General features: G+C 47.7%; 1 protein-coding gene across 1 annotated transcript; it reads right to left on the reverse strand.

The window, feature by feature from the left end:
• Window positions 1-27,142, reverse strand: LOC144168048 (sodium-dependent nutrient amino acid transporter 1-like). Its single transcript, XM_077697135.1, has 5 exons — window positions 26,998-27,142; window positions 22,264-22,395; window positions 9,592-9,797; window positions 4,632-4,841; window positions 1-63 (listed from the first exon to the last, which is right to left on the reverse strand). Exons 1-5 carry the CDS (start codon window positions 27,140-27,142, stop codon window positions 1-3), a joined length of 756 nt encoding a protein of 251 aa, XP_077553261.1.
• Window positions 27,143-27,435: the final 293 nt, after the last annotated feature.

The following is a 27,435-nucleotide window of genomic DNA, read 5'->3' on the forward strand; positions in this document are numbered from 1 at the left end:
TCAGCTGAGAAGCGCGATGTAGTCGCGCTCTTTGGTTTGATTTTCCCGCCTGGGCATCTTGCGCTGAAATATCGACAAAAGGCCGTTTTCACTTTTCACCTCCATTTGAAGAGCAGCAGCCACCGGGGCCGGGATAGAATCGGAGTACTCGGGAAGAACAGTAAGGCACAGGGTTAGCTTCGACTTTTCACTCCAGTAACAGTGTAAGTGAACTCCAGTATGAAGTAAATATATATCTAGAACTGTTGTCAAACTGGGTGCACGAAAATAACTTACAGCTAAACGCATCCAAGCCTACTTATATCATTTTTAGGCGAATTAAAAAGAAGATAGATCGAGGCATTCATATTGAATATCGGGGCAATAAGATCAGCCAAGTCAAAGAACAGAACTTCTAAGGGATATGGTTTCATGAAGAATTATCTTGGCATCCTCATACAGAATACTTACGCAATAAAAATTCAAAAAGATATTGGTGTCGTCTACAGATTCAGGGGTTTAATATCGCTTTGGCTCGACCAACAGCTTTAAAACAAGATCTTACAACAGCTTTACAACTCTAGTGTATTCTAGGATTTGCTACGGAATGTTAGCGCAGGGAACAAAAAATGAAAGAAAATGCAAACGGCTGATCGTATGGAAAAAAAGATTTCTCCTTATATTTTCCAATTTTACGGACACTATGCCGACTTGAGAACGGATCCACTATTTCTTCAGTGCAGTATGCTTAAGGCTAACCAAATTTATTATATAAAGCTTTTAGAAGTTATACACAAAGAAAATTGTGAACAAACACCCAAATTGCGAGCAAACTACGGCAGGCAGTCTTCTCTGTTTCAACGCACCGACGTACTAAACAAAGTTGGAGACCAGATTCATTTCAAATACAGTAGAAACAAATTTAAAACGCAGGTGAATGAATGCCTCTTTAGTCAGAATTTCTGCTTCAATGGCTAGAACCGTAGATGTTTAGGCCTGTTTAACGCGGAGGTTTTGTAGCTGTGTCAATATTGTGTCAATGTAGTTGTGCCAATCTTCAAATCATTGTTCTGCTCTGATTTTCCAATTGTACTTTATTTTACTTTACCCTTATGTACTTTAATATAGCTTATTCTACCTTTCCCTTATTATTTTTTAATATCTGGTGCTGTACATGTTGCTTGCATTTTTAATACTCAAACATTACATTTTCCAGCTTGTCAATTTTTCCTATTCATTGTACTGTACCGAAGGGCGTTGGGGCCTCTAACAGGCTTTTGTATCCTTTACTCCAAGCCTGCCTCCTCGTACTTCTGAGGAAACGAAAATTGGCCGTAGAGTACGTGCAAATTTGACGCATTCCCAAATTGCATTTTTAAAATATTGCCACGCAGACGCAATGAAGATGACAGCCTAAATTCACGTTTATTAGAGCGAAATTGCGCTGCAGAGTACACTCTCTCCAAGAAGCTGTAAAAAAGTGACGTTCATTTTCTAGCGTTCCCAGTTTGAATCCCGGCGTTTCCAATATTTTTATTCATCTGATTGCACTCGCCTTTCGAGAACCATCGAATTGGGCGCAGAACATAATCTATCAAGAAAGTCCAGTTAATGATGACTTGAGGCCAGATGTTTGGGCATTGAAAAAAGTGCGTCGTAAGCGCCAAAAACAGACAGAACAAACAATGTTTTTAGGCTCCGATTGCCAGAAATATAGGCAGCATATTTTTTTACGTAAATGAAAATATGTGAAACGAAGACGAGCGCGTCCGGCATCTACGACAGGAAAACCAAAATTATTATTGTTTATGACAGCACAAAGGAGCCAACAGTTGAACATAGCGGTTCAATGATTGATAACACGGCTAAACTAATGGCGATCCATTGGCCTAATTCAGCAAGCGCAGTACTCACATTCATGTTCAATGGCCACTGTCACTAGCTCGAGCGTCGCATATAGTGAAACAGGCATGACAAATACATCAGAGAAGGAACGCTGGTTAAAAGAAGCGCTACGCTCGGCAAAATGTTAAGAACGACAGTACCTTCCGCAGTGCATCACTCGGCCGAAGCCATGCCCCCGGATACCAGCGCGGGAGCGCGTTTTGAAAGGAGGTTGCGCCGAATGCGTGACAGCGCCTGCTTTTAAGTGCAGAGAACTTTAGAGGCCCGGATTTCCGTCGAAGCTCGTCCGATGACACGCTACCTATCCACTGAAGGGATGTGGTGTAACCCTGCCAAACACAGGCTTCGAAAAGACACCCGTGTGTCCTTCGATTCAGCCTTCTGTTCAAGAGTTAAGGTGATACTTGAACAAGAGGTTTATATAAGCACTGAGGAGAACCGTTCGAAACTCTTGGAACAACTGGAACTTGTAATACATGTCCCCATTATTTAGAGCAAAGAAAACTGCGGGTACTCTTAGGAAATATAAATGTAATTAACCGGCGGTCCCCGCATCCATTTAGTTAGAAATTCTCATTGGGTTGGTTTTTACGATAGTAAGGGGGGAAAAAAGTGGCGGCTGAGAAAAAAACGACGCGTTCAAAATGGCGCAGAAAGGCTCCAGCACGTGGGAAATAAAAGAACGCAGATTAATTCTCAAAAATCACTGAAACGACTCGCGTCATATTCGGAATACTCGCAGTAAGGCGTGCTTTGCACCGTGCAGAGGAAAAGCTAACTGCTGTGATGAGGCGCCGTGGCAACTTCCTTTGCGTTGTTAAGTTTCACCCGTGTATGGTCGATGGCTGCCCAACGCAATTTGATTACGACGCAACAGAAACAGACTCAAATTACAATGCCAAGAGACACTACGATTTATCAAGAGACTAATACACTCTTACATGGGAACTGTTGGGTACAACTCTAGCAATTTTCTCATATACAATGATATTCGAATTTAACAGAAGAGGACTCTCTTCACTGCGAAATTCACTTCCACGCAGAAGAGCGTTTTAAAGACGACAGTCTTTCTTGGGGTACTTGAACGCAGAAATTTTGGTCTGTCTGTCTGTCCGTGTGTCTGTCTGTCTGTCTGTCTGTCTGTCAGTCTGTGACTCGATTCAGCCACCCGGCCAAAGTGAAACAGAAACTGTGCAATAGTCTTATATACTTATAGCTAAATTAAAAGGTCTAAGCCCGGTGTTAATGATCATACTTGTCAACATTGTTGAACAAAAACAAGATGTTACGCAAATATAAGGTAGAAAATCGATACATGAGTGATATTTGCAGTGTTCCCTTATTAAAAAATTCACAGATGCTTGGTTTTGTGATAGCAAATGAAATACTACATCAATTACAGAAAACCAACGCCTGCTGTTGCCCGCGCTACCTGGCGGCATTTAAAAAATCAAACGGCAACAGCAACAAAAGGTTTCACTAGATAGGTTCTGCGTTCCGCTTGGAACGCTCATGGAGTGGGGTAACGTGGTTCTCTAAACGCTGTATTAGGGTGCCTCGATTCACGCGAGTCTCCACCGTAGGACAGTGCTGACATGGATGCACCCGGCCTGGAGCAGTGGAACGTGGCAAATCTAAATTGACTTGAGCCAACCTCTAGCGTGTTATCGTGGAAGGAAAGAGACGGGAGAGGAAGAGCTTGAGAGGTGAGCGGGAAAGAGAAGGGAGGCATTTACTTGCCAGGGGCGCCAGTCGACTATCGTCTTTCCTCGACATTTGCAACGAAATGAGCAGATACGCGGCCATTTTTTCAAAAGGTGTTTAGCAGCCGAACCGAGTTTTGATGGAAAAGCATCTTTTAGTGCTCATTGACAGTGTAAATTCTAAGGCGTGAGAAAATTCGGCTGCGCAGTGATGTTTCGCAGTTTGGCTCTTCTCTTCAAAATGGAAGTGATTTGCTACCAAAGACGTGTTTGATTCTCAACCGCGCCGTTTACAATAGAGGTGCATTTGGGTATGCTTTAGGAACGAGGGTGACACTGCTCATGTTTCAAAATATCAGTTTGGAGAGCACGCGGGACAGAATCACGGTGAAATTTTCTCAAACAATAGAACTACCACCATCTCCGTATTTTTTAATTCAAAATTGTGCCTCTTGCCATTGTAAATAACCGTCCCGTTCTACGGGTGCCAGCGGTTGTTTCTGGGAGTTCGTTGAACTAGAAAGAAAGACTAGGGTGAACCCTGTGGAGTAATAAACCGTAAGTTCTGTCCGGTAACGTGCATAATAATCTCAAACTGCACCCGAAAGCGAACCTTAGGCTGTATACAGTGTTCATATAGGTGCCGATATCGAAAACAGGCATTGAAAACAGGGATTTACAAGCATTGCTAGGTATATAGGCACAAACACCAAAATAGGCATTTATAGGCACCATAAAACACCATAAAAGTCTTCTTAACATCCAATTCATGCTCATATATTGGTTTGGCGTGATAGGAGTGCAAAGAACAGAATAGACATTTGCCTAAAACCTGGTGTTCAGTGATGACGAGGTGACGCCCTTGCCTTATCGAGCAAAAGGACGCTATGTTTAGCAGATAAGATAAGCAGGCGCGGCCACTCTCTGATAGCAAAAGATAAACAAAACGAATCCTAATCAATAGTTCGTCGCAACATTCAATTTGTTGAACAGAGGATACACTCTAATTATAACGGGACGCAGCACGCCAAGCTGCGATATCACCGGGCACTTAAGGCGGACGTACCACCAGTAGTACTCCTGTGACGATATATTGCCGGGGATACAGGCGTTCCGCAAAGCCGTGTACTCGGTCAAAGGAACCACTACGGCGGGGCCTCCAGTGACCTCTTGCACAGCCACCGCCTCCGGGCCTGTGTAGTTTCCCGACCCGTAGCGCCGAGCCAGCGTCGAATTTACGCGGACGCACGGGTACTGCAATGAAAAGAAGTAAAATGGCGGAGGGTCCCAAGCCTTAATTTCTTATTTTGCTTAAAAAATATTTTAAGGCTTTTCTAGATTTGTTCTATTGCAAAGGATGCCTTGTTTGTTTAAAAAAAGTTATTAAAGGTGGCAGATGTATTTTATTTTTTTCCTATTTTTCTCTGGGGTAGAAGAGGACGCCCTGTATCGTGAACACGGACTGCCTACAAAGTCATTCAAGCAATGGCTGAACTTCTACCTAGAAGGTGAGTGGAAGAGGCGCACGGTATTTCTCATAACGACGACTGACCGAAGGAGTGGTTGCGTAGCCAATTACACCAGAATATCTGACATACTGCTCTGGTTGTTGCGAATTTACAGACACCGACTATACAAACCGTTCGTTGCAAGTCGGGCATTCACCCGCATAGGTATTCTGACTGCACTACCACGGCAATGCAAAACACTTTATAGACTTCGAAGCTGAAACACATCTTGACCAATGTTCCAATGGGAGTAAAGGAAAAGCATTGTCTATGAGGAAAAGTTGGTGCCTTTAAACGTCGTCTGATCAGCAATAGCTACTGCATACATGTCTTTTGCATTTACAGACCCTTGCTGGATTTTTTTAGTTCCCGTCCTTTACTAATAATCCCCAACCTATATTCGAGCGGTGGGTGGCATGGCTGACCAGCTCCGACCTCCCCTCCCAGTGTAGCCTGGTGGAGAGGTCCTTAGTGGCCAGCGCAGGCCAGGGTATCCCGGACTAGAGAAAACCCGCCATCAAGCGGGCGCCCAGACATCAGTATCTAAGGCTCGCCTAAATAAAGTTTACTTTTCCTCCTCCTCCGCATTGGATCAGTGGCAAAAGCATAGGGCTCCTGAGCCCAAGGATGCCGGTTTTATCCCAGCTATGGCAGCAGTTTTTTCTGGTGGGGGAGAGAAAACAAAAACGACAATGAGTAGACATTTGAGCTCATGTTAAAGGTCCCCGTGTGCTCTAAATTAATTTTGAGCACTCCAATACGTCACACTTCTTCGCCTACGTGTGGCTTTTGGGCGTCAAACCCTTCCGATTCTTTCACAGTGGACAGTTTCAGGCCACTTGCGTGTGCCGACAAGGCGCGCAGAAATATGTCACGTCGGCAAAACGGAATCTTCCCGCTATCCCAACTTTCTGGGGAATGCTCTGTAGATCTCAATCAAAAGTGTGTTTCTTGTAAAATAAACCACACTGAAACAGGCCTTTGTGGCGAGTCTATCACTCGGAAACCTTCATGTACTTCTCTTGGTTAGTTAGTTCACAGTGAAGTGAAAATTTGGCCACCTTCGCAGTTGCGGTGGGAAGAGTGAGGAAGCAGGGAAGCTCGTGGTATTAACTATCTGTAACTTGGCTTTTCTTAGATCTCGCCATTTTATCGGTATAGATCGGACACTGATGCCGCCGAGCGCACGCCGTCTCTCTCAACAAGGAGAACAGCTGCACGTCAGAGCTTACGTCATCACTTTGCGCAGCCAACACCCGACGCACGTCTCCCCACCCCCACATCTGCGCCGCGACGCTCACTCCCCCAACCTGCTGTTTTTAAGGCTTGACCCGTCAGAGTGGCTAAGCGGTTAAGGCGTTTCGCTGCTGAGCCGAAGGACACGGGTTCGATTGCCGGCCGCGGCCGCTGCTTTTCAAATGGAGGCGAAAGGCAACTTGAAAACGTCCGTGTGTCCAGATTCTATCGCACGTTAAGGGGGTCAAAACTAATCCAGAGTCCTCCACTAAGGCGCACTAAGGCGTTCAAGTGTAGATTCAGCACGTAAAAAACCTCGAAAATTGGAATTGCATTTTCTTTTTATTTCGCGGTTTTCGCTTTTTTTTTTGCATTATTCACCTGCTGCAGTGGTGAGTCGTAGATTTCTATTTACGGATCTGTTATCCACTGACACAACGCGGATTTTTTCAAAAGCTCAGAGCCACTTGATGCGGAATCAATCATGCAGACGCCAAGTGACTGACAGATGCGTCTACCATGCTAGCGTGAACTTTACAGCCTGTACAGCCTGTACAGCCTCTGAGCGTTTCGGAACTGTAGAAGGGAAACGTTACAAGAACAATCTTTAGCGAAGTTATAGCGAACGGGTGAGAAGATTGTAGCTTGAATAGGGCAAAGCCAAAGGCAAATAAAGAAGGCGTCACTCGAACGCACTGCTCAAAACTATAAGATTGGTGTTTCAGATTTTCATGAATTGAAACATGGTCGAACGCATTTGGCTTAAACTGTGTTACTAGAGCGAACTGGTGTTCCGAAACCTCAAGTTAAAACAATTACAAGACGATATGTGTCATATGTGTTTAGGTCCGTTAAATAGTGCAGCGTCATGCATGGTCCCCTCTATTCACACCCTTGAGCGCTTTCCGACCTCTTCTTTAAAGGAGCCATGAAGAGAAAATGCAAGTTGGTTTTATTCGAAAGATTTCGTGTTTTATAGTGCCCCCAGCGCTTGTCCGGATACAAACGGTGCTTTATTCACTGAGAAATTAAACAATTTAGGTTAAAATTTTGATTTTCCCGCTCAATCGTGCGTTTTCGTGGTCCCAAATGACATCACAGGAACCGACCGCTCTGCAGCCTAGAGTACATTCATTCACGCATCCGCCGTACAGGGTAGAGACACGTATACGCTGGCGCCGCCATTTTCGGTTGCTCGCTAGCCGCCGAAGCAAGTCATTGTGTCAAAACCGCGCTAAAATTATCGCCGCGACGCGGTTTACTGAAGAAGTTTGAATCATATTGTCTGTTTCGCGTTGCTAGGTCTCGTGGGAAACGAAAAGAATAACGCGTTGAGCCCGTTGGCCCAATTGCGGCGCCACGGGACCGTTCAAAGGTTGTCTCCACCCTGTAAAGCGGTGTTGGTTTGTTCCCGCGTTTCTTTACGTTCCGTAACCTAGATGGCGCCACCATACCGTGGCAAGCGTTTGGTTTGTTTTTGCCCGCATTTAAACCTGGCTTGTTTTTGTTCTGGGAGAAAATATTCGTTCCCTGAAACAGTGCTCGCTCGACAAATGGGGTCACGTAAGACACCGTTGCTTGCGTCAATCGGCCAGTGTCGTCTGAGACAACCCCAAGCCCCGTAGTGCTGTGCAGCTAAACCAAAGCATGCTGTGCGCAGTACGAACAGCAGAACGCATCAGTACTTCTATGTTTACATGTGCTTTAGTAACTTCCACTGTTTGTCCGATCATTCTTATTGCTTTGTAAAGAATGTGCCCTAAATTTAAGCGCAAATCGCTCGTTCGTCTAGTTTGTAAGCTCTACCTAATTTGCGTCTGCTTCTGCCAGCCTCCGCCAATCGCAGAGCTTAGCTCATGTGACATCATAGGTTCTGTTGCGGGAAATGAGCTGGTGGGTCGCATGACCATTCCCGTTTTTCCTAATTATGTAGCTTATTTCAGCGAAGTTTACGTTAAAAGTGGTGTCAGTATGATTCTAACGAGACAATCTTTTGAATGAACCAAGCTTGTGTTTTCTCTTCATGGCTCCTTCAATAACTGATCGAACCCAGAACGCACGCAGGTGTAAGGGCTACAAACTCATCACTTTGTCGAACTTAAACGCGACTGGGCGGTTGGCAGTAGAGGGCTCAGTTGTCGAGCTGAGGCGGTAAAATTGCGTCGTGGCTTTTAAACGTGGCGCTTCCAGCCGCGCAGTTTTTGAGCCACCCAGTAAGCTGTCAGAAGTTTCAAAGCAATATCCTAGAGAAACTATCATTAGCGAGTGGCCTAGCCTGGTCTGTTCCACTTTTCGCCCCCTATAATTTTAACCACTCCGCCTTATTTACTGAAACACAATATAAAATACCCTAACGACTGCATACATGCACATCACGATCTTTTTCACGAAGATTGTGAAAAATAAAGTCAGTCTGATTAGGTGGCAGTAGCGTTTCATCTAAGACAAATGCGATACGGTGACAATTAACGTCCAGCCTTACAGTGTACAGCCACGGCCCATCGACCAAGGTGCGTGAGCTTGCACACACCTTGCGTGCGCTTGATGGAGGGGCCGTGGAAGAGCTATCAAAGCTTAACCGACACTGGTGAACTTTCAGGCTCTGCCGCTGAGACCAAAGAGCCAGCTCGCACGGCATTGAAGCCCCGCTAGGCCTGCTTAAATTTTCTGTGCAAGCTCCGCCTAGGTTAATTATGACAAGTGCCGTACTGAATATGTACGGTTCGAGGGAAATTGGCGATCGTTAAAGTGAGCCGCAATCACAAAGCCAGGGCGCCATAGGGGCTTTTTACCCAGACAACAAAAACAAACAAGCTGACAATTTCCGCCGGCTGGGTACCCAGCCGTCAAGCAGTGACTAAGCCAGGCAGTCACGAACGTTTTTAGTAGTAAGCAATATTTAATCGGTACGGGTAACTTTCGGCGCGGGGGTGAAAATATTTCTGTGTTCGAGTTGCTGTCGTGGGTCTGAGTTACGGCACAAGAGCATATTTTCTTTTTATTAGATCCTTCTGCATGATCTTAAGGTGGACCTAAATTCAACAAGAATGATTTCTAGCTAGCTACTATGGAGCCGCTATGGTAAGTATCATTCCACAGGTGTTTATCTGCATGCTCAAATCTCAATTTTTTAATTCCGTAATGGCTGTGAGTCGTAACGTTGGTTTGTGAATTTTCCTTCTATTCCGACGTGGTTTGCAGCAATGTTCCACAATGAGTCAAAACACTGAGATACCTTGAAATATTTTACTTGCACCAACCTGGTACTGCGTGATCTCGTAACAGCTGACGTTGGAGACGTAATTTTCGGCGCTAACAGCGTGGGTTCCACCAACACCGCCGGGGCACCATTTCCACGGCAGTCGTTGCGAGAAGCACTCAATCAGGTAGATGAGGGTGTACGCCATAGGGGGAGTGTTGACGATTACCAGCAGCACCCCCCCGTAGATCATGGCCCAGCCGAGGCCTGTGTATGATAGGGCGGAAAGTTATTTTTTTTTTTCCTGGATGCATCGTAACTGTCGCCTGTTACCACAAGCCGCGTTTAGATGAATGCGACAAGTGGCGCATCGCATAGCATGGCATTACCTTTCTAGAGCATCCATGTAAACAGGGCTGATACGCGAGGAGAGCGCGTCGCATTGATGCGCCAGGCAGGGGTGAATTTAGACGCGCAAGTAAACTTTCGAAGCGCATGTAAACGTGAGCGCATCGCATTAGGAATTATGTCGACAACAACAGGAAGCCCTGCAAACGCAGCTTTGCTTTTAAAAACATTTTAATCGGGTGTGGGATGCCAACCCATGCAAGTCTAGAAAAAAAAAAAAAACGCGAACCAGCCGTTTCGGAAGCACCGAAAGCGCTAGCAACGCTGACTTGCCTTCGATATGCGACACTGTATGGGGCCACCATCGCACTAGGGGTGATGCGCTACATGTATACGTTAGCGTATCGTATTACTCGTGACGGGCCACTATCGCATTCTGTCGCATTCATCGAAACGCGGCTACAGAAACGCTCAATGGCTAACACAGCGGGTAAGAAATTTTAGCTTCGCTACTGCAATCCACATTCGCAGAGAACCTCGCGGGCCTGAGTGGTCCTCCATGTGAAGGATTAGAGAAAGGTGAGAGGGGGACAAAATAGCGGAAGGCTGCAAAGAGAGAGTGAGCTCTGGAGGTCAGGAAGGAGAGAGAAGGGTGTTGACGAAAAGAACAGGGAAAGGGTAAGCCTGCTTCTTAAATGAAATATCTCACAGAAATGGAATTGAAACTGGTAGCGTAGGCTTACGTCACCGATCAAAATCATCAACTGTACGCACTTTTCGTTTATTGCTAAATTTTGCGTGCAGCGATTTTTCACGTTTCGCATCTGGCTTGCGGTGGACTTTACCCGAACAAATTGAATGTGTCAATACGTCGAACCAGTTCCTGGTCACTGTGTTGTGCACCAAACCTAAACCATTTTTAGTCGCTCATATATTCCATAGGGTACATTCATTTTAGGGGCTAAGCCCCTTAGGGGTTGGGGCTGTTGTCGCCTGTCGTCGTCGTCGTAATCGTCGTCTTATGTAGTAACGGTACTAAAACACCGGGATACTAGTTTACGCCTCGCGCTAGAGATCTTCGAGCTTCAAAGAAAATAGACTTTTAGAGCAACGCTGTACACCTCTACCACTGAACGAAAAGGCGCAAAGAATATACTTTTACACTGCATGCTTAGATAGCCCGAGATTTTTTAATTGCATGAATGTTCGGCAAAAGCTGACTCGTCGCCAAGTCTTATGAAAAAAAAAGAAATCTACAGACGAGGGTTTCTCGCTAAATTTCCTGCATTTTTACTGAAACATTATATTGGAAATACCGTTGTTCTGTATGTCTTTATTTTATGGTTTCCGGTATTGGCTCTGCAGAGATACTGACAAGTAAGGCAGATGATACCGCTTGCCGTTGCTTATATTTCTTCTTAACTTCTGATGTTCTTACGTTGAGGTGCATATCCTTTGACATAGTTACCTTTGGTTACGTTCTGGTATTGAGCCTAAGTCGCAGGTTCGGTCCCGGCTGCGGCGGTGCTCTTTTGACGGAGGCGAAAAGTGTAAACGCCCCTGTGTCGAGATTTCAGCGCACATTAATGATCCCCAGGTGGCCAACTTAATCAGGAGCCTCAAATGCGGCGCACCTCACATCCCAGGTATAGCTTGCCTTAAACCCCACAATCAGTCAGTCAATCAACGTTCTGGTATTTTAGAGAAAATCGAATGGTTTCGCCATTTTCGCCCAAATGCCCTACAAAATCCAGTTTATCCTCAAGTTTCTTCTAGTGTTCACACTTATTTTGCTCGATTTGTTCACTCAGTATAGACATGACAACGTATTTAGCATAGTTACGAGAATTCTTCAAGGCTTCATTTACGAATGTCTTAAAGGAGTACTGACACGAAATTTTCATGTTACGTTTTTTTCGCTGCTATGCGTGCCTACCTGCCCACTAATCATAGAATGACAGATTAGACGGTTGAGCGCAGCGTAAACCTTCATTTACGGCGTGGTTTATTCGTGCCAGTTTCGGTTTCGAGAAAAAAACGCCGAGCGGCCGCCATGACAGGATGTATCACATGGCGTCACCATTCTTGCCGTATCGCTGCCTCTCCGGAAGCGCGAGCGAGCGAGCGCACACGCGCGCCCAGACCGGCCGAGGTCTTCGCCGTCCCCACAGGCCCGGGCAGCATGACGTCAGTCCCAAAACCATGACGTGTACACACGCCCGAGCAGCGCGCGCCAACCACAGCCAGCGCGTCGGCTTCGTCACGGGAGCCCCGACGTCGGCAGTTTGGGGCATGTAGCAGATGATGTCACGTCGGCCCGCTCTGGGCTTTCTCGTGCGGGCGCAGATTAAAATGGATTTTAAATATGTTCCGCTGAACGGTTGCTGTTGAAACTTGCTGGGAGATATCTCCTGATAAAAAGGAAGCGGTTTACATAGTTATCTCAGCTTTGAAATTTCGTGTCAGTACTCCTTTAAGGGTTGTGGTTGTTTCGTGACTGCTACAAACAAATTAAACTGTGTCGGTGACAGTCGGTCAAATGCAGCGACACCGACAAAAAAGAGATTCACTTGCAGGTGTGTAAACATCGCCCCATCTTCGCAACTTATCGCACTGGTGTTTCACGCACTAAAAAATGAATCCTATGAAAGGCAGGCTAAAATATCTCAAATGCGCCATGCAGGGACAGTTTCAATTCTTACCACAGTTTTAGGCGCTTCCTACTGCAAACCCGGCAAAGGACAAATGTTAGCTGCTTAGCCGATTTCTTTCCCGGTTTCGACAGTGCAGATGTGCGCAAGGGGATAACGAAAGGCTGAGCATTCCCCACTCAAAGAAAAATATTTGCCACATTATTGCACCAAGGTGATAAGGCCTCAAGAGACTGCGATCGTCACCATACGGCAATAATTTATGCATATGCATTCAAACAGTAGCTATAAAAAGAGCAAAAAGAGCCAACGTGGGAGCGTGCACAGCGTGCATGCATGTCTGTTAGCCCGCGTAGACGCCCCTCCGGAGATTGTGCTGAGGCATTGACGTCTAAGTTTTGCGGCTATCGGCAGTCAGTAGGTCGTTCATCATGCGTTCGTGAGCGCGGGTCTGGAGGCAAGCTGACAGACATTTTAAACACGACCGTCTCTGCTGGCCTACTTGGATGCAGGAACTTTGGTCTGCCTCTCTGACTGTCGATCTGGTCTGTCTGCTTGCCTGTCCCTATACTCACTCGCCCGGTAAAGGCTAACGCGGATATTGAAAGATACGTTTAAATACACAACGCCATTTCTAAACATCGAAGTCTAGTGACGATGTCCATACCTGGCAACATTTTTGAGCAAAAACAAAAAGTTATGCATATCTGAGGAAAAACATATCCCAACTACTGCTGCAAATATCGCAAATATTTACTGCAATATATCACAAGGAATACTGCAAATATCACTAAAGTGATATTTGCAGTATTCGTTTATCGAAAATTCACGGATGCTTGATTTTTACGTTTGCAAATGAAACACTACAGGGGCCCTTTTCTCGACAGCAAAAATTGCCGGGAAATTCGCCATACTTTTTGCGTAAGCACAACGTAAGCCATGGAGGAAATCTTATCTTTCTTTATGACGTAAGCAATTAGTGACGTGATGTACGTATAGCTCTGGCGAGATGCAGTGTAATTTGACGATTCACTCATAAACATCACACCCAAAGTATCAAATCTTGCGCATAAAAGATATAAAAATACTTGACATGTACTAAAAAAATTAAGACGGTAGCTGAGGCTCGCAAGAGAAACACATTTCTGCAGGCCAAAATTGGCGTCAACACCACAAGGCGATCGAGTAACGTTGATCCAAAACCGAGCGAAAGGCGGATGTCGGGCTAAAAATCACCACACAGTTTTTACCGTATCTATTTATTTATTTCAATCGCTTTTAGTAACATAGTTGGGCTCTCTGCTTCAATGGAAGCTTTGTTGCGTTATCACCTTCCCGGCCGCCACCGCCACCACGCCATCGTCTGCTGCTATGTTTTATGGCGTGATAAGAGAAAAAGCCGCCCGCATCTTCCCACGGGGGGAACTCGAGTAAATGCGTCGCATCTACTCGAGGCAAGCAAAGCATCACGTCAAGCGAAAGCCAAGCAAAGACGCCCTTGACTGAATTCCGAACGCGCGCTCCGCCGCTTATATACGTTGAAGAGACTGCGTAAGCCGGTCCCAGTCGACGACGTTGGCGTACTTGTAAAGCGGCGAGGACCCTAGGTGTTTGAGCCAAGCGCGGATGTTGCTTCGCCGGAGAACGGCACACCGGTTATATGCGGAGCGCGCCCGAAGGAGAGGAAACCGCGGAAGAGAGAGTACTGCACATGCGCCGGCCCCAGCGCGTCTGCCGCGGCTATGACGCAACGTGCCGCGGCTATGACGCAACGTGCCGCGGCTATGACGCAACACAATCCAACACAATCCACTTTAATCCAATCCAATCCAATCCAATCCAATCCAAATCCAATTCAAGCCAAGCCAATCCAAGCCAATCCAATCCAAGCCAATCCAATCGAATCCAATCTAATGCCCTCGCGAGAGAGTGTTAGAATCCAATCCAATGCCCCTCGCGAGAGAGTGTTCGCTTTCGCCTCGACTCGACGCGCATGCGCAGTGAGCGTGCGGACTACGGACGCCAACGCGGGTGACATCGTGAGTTACTGAAATGCTCTGCATTTAAAAGACGGCCGCGACCACCGCTTGTATGACACAAAAGCAGCGAAGTGCTACGCCTGATAACCGCGGAGCGTACCGATGTCGCCGATGCACTGATTCGTCAAGCTGGACTTCAATCAGCGCCCTAATGAACAAAAGAGTCACTTTTCTTTGTTATTTTTCTCTTGAGTTAGATCATGTGACCCAGCGGCTTACTAGGACGCATGGAGGAAAGAAAAGGTTAGGAAACGCCCTGACGCCACATTTGTGAAGCCGAGTCCCGCCATGACTTGAGCCCACTAATCCCAGCACTCTATCCCATCATCCTTTGCTGTCTCCGGTTTGATTTGACTAACATGGCGTCGCCCTGCCCTCCCGCTTCGAAGCGAAAACAGCTTCGTCGCTAATTCTTCGGTGCGATGGCATGTTCTAAGCTGTTGATTTCGCCTTCAATTAGCCCATTCTAACCCTCACCCAAAGTTGCAATCGAAAAACGGCCTTCGTTTTTGAGATATAAGGACGATTTTTCAGCTCTTAAGCCTTGCAAAGTAGCGTTTGTCGTCGTCATAGCAACAGGCTCGCGGGATGGCCAACGCAGACGACGGAAGCATTGTTTGGGGTCGTACAGCACTGCGGTCTTTGCGCGCTACGTCTCAGCAGCGATAAATTTCCCTTCACTTCACAACCAAGAAGCACAAAGCGAGCAAAGAACGAACTGTGGCTCTCGCCAACGCTGAGCGAAGCGGCCGGGGTACGAGTTAAGGCCGCCTCCGACGGCGGAGTTTTCAAACTGGCCTAATCTAAAAACGTTTGTCGTAGCGACTGTGCTGGTTTGCAAGCGCAGCGAGGCAGCCACATACTAAGCGCCTTAAAAATTTGTCCGTTCTATTTGCCCAAATGTGGCCGCCGCAGCTGTAAACAAGTAAGCAACATTGTCCATGGGCTCAAGAAAAATGACGCAACTTCCTCCGCACTTTTCGCATTCATTGGGATGCCAGGGGCCTCTCCTGAGTTTCTTTCCTCCATGCTAGGACGAGTGTCATGTAGTCTGGACAAATGCCATGCATTGGGTTCTCTTGGTCATGGAGAGGCTTGTACTGCCCTCTTATGTTGCGGTTACGCCAAACAAATAATTTTTATTTTATTACAAAACATAAAATCAAAATACTGCACGTTATTTGTATGCTCTGTGATCGCTGACCTGGAAACAGTTGAAACTATAATTTGTTTCGGTAGAAAACATCCTTTAAACCGCGTGCATGCGAAACTGCGTCTGCTGCAAAATTCGCGGACAATTCGCGGTGCCGAAGGTCGGGGAAATTTTTTGCCCTATTTCGCGGCAAAAGCAGCCGCCATTTCAAAGCTGTTACGTAAGATTATGTCACTTTTATGCAGGCTAAGTTGCGAAAGCGTAACGCATCGGTCCCGCCAACTGTTTAAATTACGTCACACCTTCTCAGCCAATCACAGAGAGGACGTGTATTACAAGCAGTATTGTTGTTGAATAGCGAAGACAGGCTTGCGTTGTGATGTCCGGTGTAGTTAGTCTAGTTTTTCATTGCAGGCAAAGAATTGTGCGCATCACTTAGGGAGAAATAAGGCAAACTGTAGAACTGTTGACAGTGAACGTCATGAAACGTCAAAATGACGACAGCTCTGGCAACGACTTTGTCAACAGGAAGCACGTGGCCAAAACTGAAAGCCAATCAGAAAAGACTTCCGGCAAATTCCCAGATTTCCCGGGAATTTGTGCAGTCGATAATAGGGCCCCAGGCACTATAAAAAATAACTGCCCATAGAAAAAAAAATCGCGCCAATCCACCCCGTGAATGTGGTTGGAAAGCAAAGCTGTAAACGGCACCCATAACGATTACCCATGCCACGTCACTTAAATTCACTCACATCGCTCTACAAATAGTAGAACCAGAGAGAAGTGAAATCCACTTAACCACACCATTTATTACTTCAAAGAGATATTCGTGGTGAGATTAAATCAATGCATGATGCATGAATGGTGTTTGGTTGAGTTGTATTGGTGTAGCACAAGAGTGGAAACTTTTTTTACAAAATTAAAGTAAGCTCCAACCCGGTGTTAGACGATCTGACTTCTCCGTCTCTGCGCCGTGGACGGAGGCGACGAGATTTGCGGCAGAGAAGGAGGAGAAGGAGGAAGAAATACTTCTGCTCAGATTTCTGAACGGCTCAAGAGTGCAGCCCTGGGTAAGATTCCTTCTTGTGTGGGGCCCATATCCAGTCCGCGCGGCCGGTGTTCTGTCCACCCGCTGAAGCTGGGTAGCGGTAGAGAGGGCCTGGACAGCAGCATCTCCCATTGGTCTTGTTGGGTAGTTGATGGAAAGAGAGGAGGGTGCTGAGGGTTGAAGTCGCACACCCCGATTACGGGGCGGAGTGTTCCTACTTCTGAGTAAAATTTACATTCAGCGTCGTAGTGATTCGGATGCATTAAGTGAAGACGCGTAGGCTGTGGGAAGGAGCCCGGATTGTATGAGCCGTAGGGTAGTTTGTTATTCTCTCGAAAGGTCAGGGTAAGGCGAAGATACGGTCTGTCACAGAAGGCGATAATGCTGGGTTATCTCCCTGAACGTGACAAGCCGGTGACTCCTCGTGCAGCTCCATAGCACGGGAGGTAAAACCGCAGGATTGTTGGGTGGGCCTATTTGTTGCCCTCCATTGAAGCGTGAGGGGGTTTCCAGATGAGCTGAATGAAATCGTTTGGGGAGTGGTTTTTTAGCACGCGCAGTGCAGGTCAGGACACCCAACCCGACTGGTAATTCCAGTAGGCCTGCTGGGAATCGGTGACTACCCTCTGAACCCCTGGTTGAGTGCGAGCCAAGGTGATGGCTGCCTCTTCTTCTGCTGTCATTTCTTGGGTCCTAAGCGAGGTACACGCAAGGAGGTTGATTCTGGAGGTAGCCTTGATGATGGCGTATTGACGCCCTCGATGTTTGGAGGTGTCTGTGTAGATAACTGCATGAACCCCATCGAGGGTGGTGTTTAGCGCTTGAGCACGTGCTTTTCGGTGACCCTCGTCATGTGAGGGCCTCATATTTCTAAGCAGACGGAGCATCTTTAGTTTTAGTCGCCAGTAGTCTGAAAGTACGTCAAGCGGAGTGACATTTTGGGCTGCCCAGCCAATCTGGTGAAGCTTGCGGTTACCCACCGCAGTTCTTAGTCGGACCTTCTGGTTAGAAAGATGGCCTTCTTTCAGCTCTTCCACCGTGTTATGGAGCCACGTTCTAAGCAGCCTCTGTGTGGACGCACTCATGGGAAGACCAATGGCCTGCTCTACCGCCTTTCTAATCATTATATAAACCATCTGTGTCTTCCTTGTCGAGAAGAAGACAGGGGGTTGACGTAAGTGACTCTCGAGAGGACAAAAGCTTCAATTAATCGAAAGGTACCGGATTCCTTTAGGCCTCGCTTCTTGGTGGCAACTCGCTTGATCATGTGTATGATTTGATTGATGCTGTTTTTGAGGCGCTGCAAGGAGACGTCACTCTTGGTGTTAGCCTCGAGATGTAGGCCCAGGATCTTGATGCTGTTGCTTGGAGTGATGGACTGGCCACCAAGGAGTATTTGAATGTGATCCTGATTTGCCGTGAGGGCGGACGACAAGGAGCTGTGATTTTTTACGTGAACACTGGAGGCCACAGGCTTAAGCACATTGGCGTACTAGAAGTGAGATGCCATGCATTGGTGTGAGCATCCTTTAATTTTTGTAGCTCTTAGCGCATGAGCAATACACGCACAGGGCCGCTAGACGGGCGTGAGTGGTCGCGTGACCCTTTCACGTAGCATTCAGCGAGAACGCAGGGGGTAAACCCGTAGATGTGCTTGGTGAGTACACCACCTGTCTTCCCCGTATTCGCGTGGGCTCGTAGCTGAATCGGTAGGACAACGGGCTCTCACTTTGTTAGTCCAGGTTCGATTCCCGGCGGTGCCGGTAAATTATTTTATTTGTTCGCTGGAGTTTTCTGGTGACACCAACGGTCGCGAAAGAACCCTTGGGGGGTAGAGGTAAAAAGCTTTGCTTTAAAACGCACGCCGAGCGCACTGCTCAGGAACTGGTGGAGCCACGTGGTAGTGGCCCTGTACGCAAGCCCGCGGGGTTCCCAGGGCCTGTGCAAGGTGGCGCCATTTCTGTCGACAGAAGTATCGTCGTCGGTGCGTTCCACGATCCGTATTTCCTTTCTGTTATTGCGCGGCGATGAAATTGTACTCAGTGGTGCATTACTGCATACAGTGTGTGCCGAGTGCATATAGCTCTGCAAAGGACGGCGGCAGGTCACGCGGTTTTCCACCCTTCAGCGACCGCAGGACGCTGTCGTCTTTCGACGACATTTGCAGCGAAGCAAGCGAACACGGGGCCCATTTTTGTGGCGCTCTTTGCGGTGGCATGAAAATCTCAAACCATGGGAAATACTCTTGGCGAAAGTCTCAGATCTCAGTGTCTGGTGGCATGCGCGAGTTACGGTAATACGCCGCGTCTCTAGTAACTTTGCTGAAATGTCGTCAAAGGGCGATAGTCCTCTGCCACGTAAATTACTCTTTTAGGTGCGGAGTACGTACCTTAAGACCGCACCATGTCCGTCCGCGTGCGTGCGCATAGCATTTACAATCGCGAAAAAATCCCACAAGCACCGGCAGGATTCGAGTCTGCGTCTGGTAGACGAGACAGAGTTAGTATCAGTCGTCTTACCCATTGGACTACGACCCTGACTTAGTACCCGAGAGTCAAACGGCTTACTCCCTCGTCTGTAACGGTGCGGAGTACCTTAGGACCTCCCAATGTCCGTCCGCGTCCATTATCAAGCGTCCATTATGCGCACACCATTATCAAGCAAAAATCAAGCGAAATTCGATTTGAGCCGTGAGTTCAGTTTCATTTAGGGAATAATAAAGGTGCAACTCACGGCTCATATCGAAAGACGGTCGGGGCGCAAAAGAGATGTCACTCCGGGCACAACTTGGATGTCATTTCGAGTCCCCGTACTACGCACCCTCCCCATCATCCACCGAGTGGAGATGTTGCCATTTTTTTTCTTTCGCACCCACCTATCACGCTCTCTCTCTCCCGTTCAGCCCCTGCCATAATAAAAACGTTAGAGGTTTGCTCGCATTAAATTGTGCGGCGTTCCATGCTCGCGAGATCTACTGGAACCTTCTGTTACTGTTGAATTTCGAACACTGCTGCAAGGGAGCGCCACTAGCACTTTTTGTATCTTCAGGTCAAAACATTTTCTACACGACGTGCTTTTCATTTGTTACCGTAAAAATCAAGCAGCCATGCATTTTATATTGAAACAGCAATGCAAATGTCACTTACGTATTGATGTCGTTCCTCGAGTATGCCTCGTGTTTTCTTTTTGCTCCAAAATATTGAAAAGTATGAACAGTGCCACCAAATTCAGTAGTTTAGTCGTGATTTCCCTACACACACGTCTCGCTCAAGAATCCTTTAGCGTTCGGCAGGGCGGCTGAATAGAGGCACAGGCAGACAGACCAAAGTTTTCCCGTTTTAGTAACGCAAGGAAGGATATCGTTTTTCAAAACTGTAAGGTATAGCGAATAGCGCGGAAAACCCGAGCGCAAGAAGCGATCAGGGAACCGTGCACAAAAAAGGGAAAAGGTTCTGCGGAAGGGCGACGCGGTCCGCGCTGAGAAAGAGAAGCAACCACGCCAAAAGAGGCAAGGTCACAGGCGCACGCGCAGTATCTGAGCCGCCTTGAGAGGTGAAGACCCCGGCTGGGGCGAACAGGTGGCTCCTGGTGAGGACTGTTGTCACTACATAAGATACACTGGGGCAAGCGTCAGCAATTGAGGTCATTTTGGTGTTTATCTCTGTTGCCAGATGGCCAATTCTGCGGTCTCAGCGCTAACTTTGACTTGGTCCTTTGTCAACAACACTGCCGAAGAAACAGCAACACGGCATATTCGGACACACTTCTGCTGCTGAAATGCTGCTACACGCGTTATCTTTGATTCGCGTTCCGAACGACGTCAGCCGCGCGCAGCCGCGAGCAGGGAGGACAAGCTAAGCCTACCAGAGTTGACCGACTACAACGCATAAAAAACAAAATGACGGCGACCAAGAACTGTCGCAGTGTAAACAAATGTCACGTAATGGAAACTGACCAATGACGACGGCGGCGGCACGAAACAATAGGAGCAAAAAGTGCCGATACTCTGTAACCTTATCAAGTGACACTAGTGACGGCTAGTGAACTTGAGTGATCCTCGGAGGGTGCCGTCGAGTGGGCTGGTCAAGTCGTGACATGGGCGGCAGCGAATAACAAAGAGTTGACCAGCAGATAGAAACAACGTCAAAGTATGCTTCCGCTTTTCCAATATTAAAAAGTTTTAAGGGTCCCGTAATTCATTCCCCGGTCTTTTGAGAGGCCTTGAATTCAAATGTCCCGAATATTCTTTTCAGCAGCAAAGACCACCGGGTGAGTGGTTATGATTCCTGGCTGCAAAGCAAATGGCTTTGATACCCCAAGCTTCTGAACTACTGATATTGGTTTTCAAGTGCGGGCTTGTATACGCTTGCTTTACGCTTATAATTAACAGACGACCCGCCGCGCTGGCTCAGTGGCTAAGGCGTTGCGCTGCTGAGCACGAGGTCGCGGGTTCGATTCCCGGCCGCGGCGGCCGCTTTTCTGATGGAGGCGAAAAGCAAAAACGCCCGTGTGTACGAGATTTCGGCGCACGTTAAAGATCCCCAGGTGGTCAAAATTAATCCGGAGCCCTCCACTACGGCGCGCCTCATCGCCTGCGTTGCGTCGGCGCGTTAAACTCCACAATCAATCAATCAATCAATTCTGAACTACTGATATTGGTTTTGAATTCCGAGCTTGAATACGCTTGCTTTATGTTTATAATTAACAGACGGTCATCCACGCGAACGCAGAGAAAAAGTGGCCGCTGTAATATGCTACTGTCCGCTCTCGCTCTAATAGCAAAACTGCAGTACTTGGAGGGGTGGGGGAGTTTATTCTTTGAAAGTGAGGAGGAGGGCATAAAATAAAAGGATTTGTCGCCGCCCCGTTGTCTCGCTCCCGTCCGAACTTTCATCATGCTGTTAGTTGGCATCAAACGGACAACTATCGAAAACGTTTGCTGGCTGCGGCTAGTGTCGCTAGATAAGGTTACAGAGTACCGGCACTCTTTTCTCCTATTGTTCCGTGCCGCCGCCGTGATCATTGGTCAGTTGGCATCACGTGACACTTGTTTTCAATGCGACTCTGCCTGGGCGCCTCCATTTTGTTTTTTAGGCGTTTTTTGTCGATCAACTGTGGTAGTAGTCTCAACTTTGCCTGGCTGCTCTGCGAGTGCGCGCGGCTGGCGTCATTCTGAATGCGCACAAATCAAAGGTAACGCGCTTATCAGCATTTAAGCTACTGAAGTGTGTCCGAAGATGCCGTGTTACTGCGTCTTAGGCAGTCTTGTTTACAAATTACCTCGTCCAAGTTGGCGGTGAGGCCGCGAAAGCGGCAATCTGGCAACACTGATAAACAACAAAATGGCCGCCGTTGCTCACTTCCGTTCCAAGTATTCTAGTTCACTATACTTGCGTGCCTCAGTGACGGTACTCTGTATCTTATCTAGTGACACAAGCTGCGGCGGTGTAAAGGGCGTCCACCACAAGCGGGTGAATTCGGAGAGCTGGCCTACCTTTGGCCATGGGGAAACCCCCGAAGGCCTGAGGCATGGACTGCCCGCAGAACTGGCCGAGGAAGAACTCCAAGTAGAGCAAGGGCACTCCCAACGTTACGACGAGGTACGCGTACACCAGCACGAACACCACTGCCACAAAAAGACAAAAAGACGGCAAAATTGAAAAGGAAAAAACTGTGATTGTCACAGCAATCGGTAAAACACGAAAGTGAAATGTGCAGTGAAATTACAGCTGAGCATGATTCGCGGGTCGGCGTCAGTATTGTGGGTGTGCTTGGCGAGCGACGCCCTACTGGCGGGTCGCTTCGTCAAAGGGGTACCGGCGTCATTTCCGTGACAGATATGACGCCAGTGAAATCTCTCTGTATCAGGGCATGAAACACTTTTGTGTTACAATATAAAACCCGAAAACGAACAACCCTAAGTATAACGTACTCTTTAGTGTTAAAGGTCGCTTCCCCGCAAGAAGACCCTCTGTGCAGGGGTGACCCTTTACAGGCCGCTTGCTTCGTTTTACTAGCGTCCTTTCCGTGACGGCTATGACACCACTGAAATCTTCGTGTATCCGGAAACAAAACACTTTCGTGATGAAAAATACATCAGGCCTACAAATCCTGTGGGTGACTCACATCCAGGGCCCCCCTCCCATAACAGACGATTAAAAGGACCTTAATACTGTATACATGTACCGAGCAGAACCACAAGCAGGCACGTTTTTTGGTATCATTGCAAACTTAATCGTTTAGCGGCTGAATATAAAAGCATCCTTGTTATTATCAGATAACCTTGCAAAGGTTTACTTACAGCTGTACATGTAAGAGTGTCAAGTAAATCAAACTTCCCTGCTGCGGAACCTGTTACCATAGTCCACGTGGTGTTAACTTTTGTTGCTTACGTATTTAGATGAAATTTCATGCCACCAAATCTTTATCCCGAAAAAAGTATTCAGTTCTCTACCGATCGGCAAAATTCGCTGAAAAAAATCATTAGCCATTCCACCATCTGAAGGGGCGTCAGCAGGGTATCCTTGTAGCACCCAACATAAAGGGTACATGATAATTCAAATAAAAGGCGCGGCAACTTTTTCTTCCTGGAACTTTGACGCTGGGCATCACTAGAAAGGTCCCACGCACACACGCAAACACCTTCATCTTGACTCTGCAGATCTTGACAATGAAGAATATCCATAGACAATCTACTACAGAAAGCGTATGTAAGTAATGAGAATGCTTGACGTCTAAGTCGTGTAGTTATATTACAAATGGTGCTACTATTAAGTGATCTGCTCATAATGAAAGAAAAAAAATTGTCGCAGCTTAGTGGTGCAAGGCTGGAAAAGCAGCAGAACTGGCGGCCCCTCTCCCTTTGTGGGAGACCCGGCTGTTGCATCATCATCATCAGCAGCAGCAGCCCATTAGGTCCACTGCAGGACGAAGGCCTCTTCCATCGACCTCGAACCGCTCCTGTCCCGCGACGCTCCAGCGCATTCTTTGCCTGCGATTTTCCTTATTTCGTCCCTCCATCGAGTAAGCAGCCTCCCTCTTTTTCTAGACCTGTCTCTCGGTGTCCACTCTGTCACCTTAGTGGTCCACCGAATTTTGCCGAATTATGTGGCCAGTTCAAGCCCATGTCTTTTTCTTTATTTGAACTATGATACCTTCGACTCTAGTTTGTTCTCTGATCCAGGAATCTCGTTTCCTCGCCGCTGCGCGCAATGCCTACTCAGAACAAAGAGTGGACGACGGTCGCGGAGGGAATACGCATTTCTTCGTAAGTAACCCCTCACGCGTGCGCACAATTTAACAAAGTGTGAACAAGCATACGCACTATTGCCTCGCAAAAGAATGATGGCAGCGTCGGCTTGAAGTATTCCCGTTCAAATTTAAGCAACCAAACTTTTCTCCTTTCTTCGCCGCGTTTCCCGGACGGAATAACGACGCCTTTTGCCATCCCTGACCATATTAGTGCTGCCTAAGGCACAACACTTCGGCACCACGAAGCAACATAAAGCGACACCGACGCTACATTTGTTGGGAACGAACAGCTAATTCTTACTTTGCTATTCGCTGGCGCCTATACGATAAAGCCGGCAGTGAAGCTACGCAGCCAAACATGGCTCCGCACCGGTGGCGTTGCGCAATGTCCTTACCGCCGAGCCGACCCGGCCGCGGATGCAGAAGAAAAAAATTGCGGAGCTACCACGTGACTTTTCTGTTGGCCAATGGCGGGCGGCGCTGGCCGGAGAAAAAGAAAATAGCAAATCACGGAGGAGGGAAGGAGCGCGGGTGAGGGCGAAAGGCGGCAAGATTATAGAATGGCGCTACCTTAGTCATTTTAGGGGCCTTGTACGATATCACGTCGAAAAGCTTACGAAACGTTCTACATAAACGGACGTCTCGGTGCCAAAGTAGCGGGCCGCAAAAATTTAGCGTTGCGCACTGTTACAAGTTAAAGTAACAGATGGCGCCACGTTGTTATGCCGAGTGCTATGGCCGAGTGCATTGAAGCGACTAAAACCCGACTATCCATAACAAGAATGCAAATCAAAACAGCGCCGCTGTCGTCGTTCTCGCTGCGGTTGCGCTGTACGCTAGACGTTTTGTAGGTAAAGTAAGAAGCCGCGCGGCACATTCACATAGTTTAAAGGGACACTGAAGTGAATTTGTCAAGCTCCCGTTTTTGCTTGCACTGCGTAGACTGGCTCAAATTAGCACACTTTTCATCGTTTATCCGGTTGACAAATCGGTCATTATTTTACAAAGCGCGAAAGAAGAAAAACTACCATGCGCGGTTTGCGGCGCCCGCACCAACTAAAGCTGTGACGTTAGGAGGAGCCGCACCGTGATTGGACGATGCCCAAGGTGAGCAACCAAACAAGTTTCGGTTTCGGTTTCGGTTCTGTAAAACACAACCGGTGGTGTTGTTGGATGGGCATTCTCAATAACTCAGTAATCATCGTACCGCGCTTCTGCCATGTTGTCACCTGTAAAAATGCATAAAGATAAGCCTCCCAGGACGGCTTGGAATCGTAGCATTCACTAGCCGAGGCCTACGCAGTGCATGGACGCCCTCCGCGTACCTGCAGACGCCCAAATGTCATGCGCTTTTCCCCCATATTTGGAGCTTGCCTCACTCATGCCTGTACCGTAAAAAGCGTGTTCGCACCAGGCCAAGGGTCTGTTCATTCTGGCCTGTGCCCACTGCCCGCAAGCAGTCGGTGCTTATGGCAACAGCACGCCAACGAGAACTCGCTAGCGCGCCAGTGCCAGCCTGCGCGCGTTCTGTGAACTAGTTCGTGGATCCATGAACGTTGCGGCCCAAAAAAAGCTGAACTCAATGTAGAAAACATCGGCAGATAACGAAAAAGTTAACTTACAAAAAAAAAAAAGCACGTACCCGCAGGGACTCGAACTCGTGACTTGCAAAACACTTGCGGCAACATACCTAGCGCCTCAGAGCACTCGGCCACGGAACGGGCTCTTCTGACCTACGTAATATAAGGTATATATTGTACAACAAGTTTACACTTTTATTTAGTTTTGGCATTTCAAGCAGCTTAGGTGACTATTTGTTGTATTGCGCTCGTGCAGTAAGCGTCCCCCGAGTTTCCACAATAGCTCAGGTCTAGCAATTGCATTTCGTAGACGGAAAAGCGTTCACAGATGCGTAGTCGTGCTGCTGACCGCTGTGCTTGTTAGCCCAGCGCAAAAAAAGTGCTTCCCGCACCCTATTTTTACGCTGTACGGTAAAAATATCAATTGATTTTATTGCCTTAGTACCTATATTGACTTCGCTGACTCTTCTCCCGCCTTCAAGAGGCCTTATATTTTCCGACTGGCGTACCAGTCAGCGAAGGGTCGCATGTGCGCTTGTGCAGCGCTTGTGTGAAGCGACCTCGACTTGGAGCTAGATACAGTGTACAAACAAACCAAGTAAAGAAAGGCCCATTCTTCCATTCACAAACGTGTCCTGGCTTCGTTTCAACTGAGCGAACGAATTGCGACGACCTGTCGGCGGCCGGCGGACGAAACGCTGGGCCGACTGACTCTGCCTGAAGGCAGGGGAGCCGTGCAGTAGCGCAGCCAATTGCGAGCTCAGCTCCTCCCGATGTCGCAAGAAAACGCCACAGAAAATGGGCGAGCGTAAAGAGAGGAGGACAGCCTTTTCGAATTAATTTTTCTACTAAATAAAATCGCGTAAACGCGCCCAGAGTGGTCGTAACGTGGCGTTTACATATCACTTCAGTGTCCCTTTAACAACTATCTCACGTCCCGTGCGGCACTAAGATTGACTCACATGGAGTGGCAGGTAACATAAATGTAGGGAAGGCAAGTTGTTTTGTCGTATGGGACAATTGCGCGACCATTGGCTCCTGCGGCCACGGTGGTTCGCTCAGAAGGTTTTTGTTTTCCTGCTAGACAAGTCACTCCGCCTCACTAGCTTCCGGCTACCGTTTACGTCACCTGAAACGCCATGAAATGGCGCGAGGAATGAAATGCGTTTTTCAATTTGTAATTGTTCGGCAATTAAAGCATCTGTAGCCGCAGCATAAACGCTGAGAGGGCTTCGGGGCAGTTGAACTTTCGCCGGAGCCAAACTTGCTATTTGCTTTCTGTGTCTGTCCCTTTAAAAGAGAAGATTCCGCTGTCTACTCTACAAGAAAGCGGGGCGCCATTTGCCGTTTCCAGTACTACGCAGTATTCACGCAGGGTTAGGTGTGTCGGTACTCACGACCTCCGTTGTCGTAGACTTCGTAAGGAAATTGGCACACGTTGCTGAAACCGATGGCCCCGTTGATGACTGTGTAGGTGAAATCGCTGCTCTTGGCCCACTGGTCCCGCTCGTGCAACAAGGAGGGGGTGCCTCCAGGAATCATCGTGGTGCGCTAAAGCTGTCTTCGTGGGGAAGAAAAGCTTCCTACGAACGGTGTCGTTCGTGTATGTGCCGTAGAGAGCTCCTCCGCTCGTGGTTGGGGTGGGTGGTCGGTCTAGTGGAACCTTTCTAGAATAAAACGTTGCCTCCGGCGGGCCGTTCAGCAATCTGGGGCTTCTTTCTTCTTCTTCTTCTTTAGCTAACGAATCGGCGCAGGCACAAGGTCTTATACAGACGCGTGATGGGGTGGTGGCTGACCCGAAAAATTGCACACACTCATACGGGTCCTTGATCATA

Source organism: Haemaphysalis longicornis, unplaced genomic scaffold, assembly GCF_048455015.1.
Source record: "Haemaphysalis longicornis isolate Haplotype H1 unplaced genomic scaffold, Haemaphysalis longicornis Haplotype H1 scaffold_2, whole genome shotgun sequence".
Classification (NCBI taxonomy): domain Eukaryota; kingdom Metazoa; phylum Arthropoda; class Arachnida; order Ixodida; family Ixodidae; genus Haemaphysalis; species Haemaphysalis longicornis.

Excerpts from the sequence above, each read along its gene's own strand:
- LOC144168048 (XM_077697135.1), bottom strand. The coding sequence starts at position 27,142 with ATGATTCCTGGAGGCACCCCCTCCTTGTTGCACGAGCGGGACCAGTGG. Across the intron at positions 22,396-26,997 it reads AGTCTACGACAACGGAGGTC|TGGTGTTCGTGCTGGTGTAC; the intron begins GTGAGTACCGAC and ends TTTTTGTGGCAG. Across the intron at positions 9,798-22,263 it reads GGGTTTCCCCATGGCCAAAG|GCCTCGGCTGGGCCATGATC; the intron begins GTAGGCCAGCTC and ends TATCATACACAG.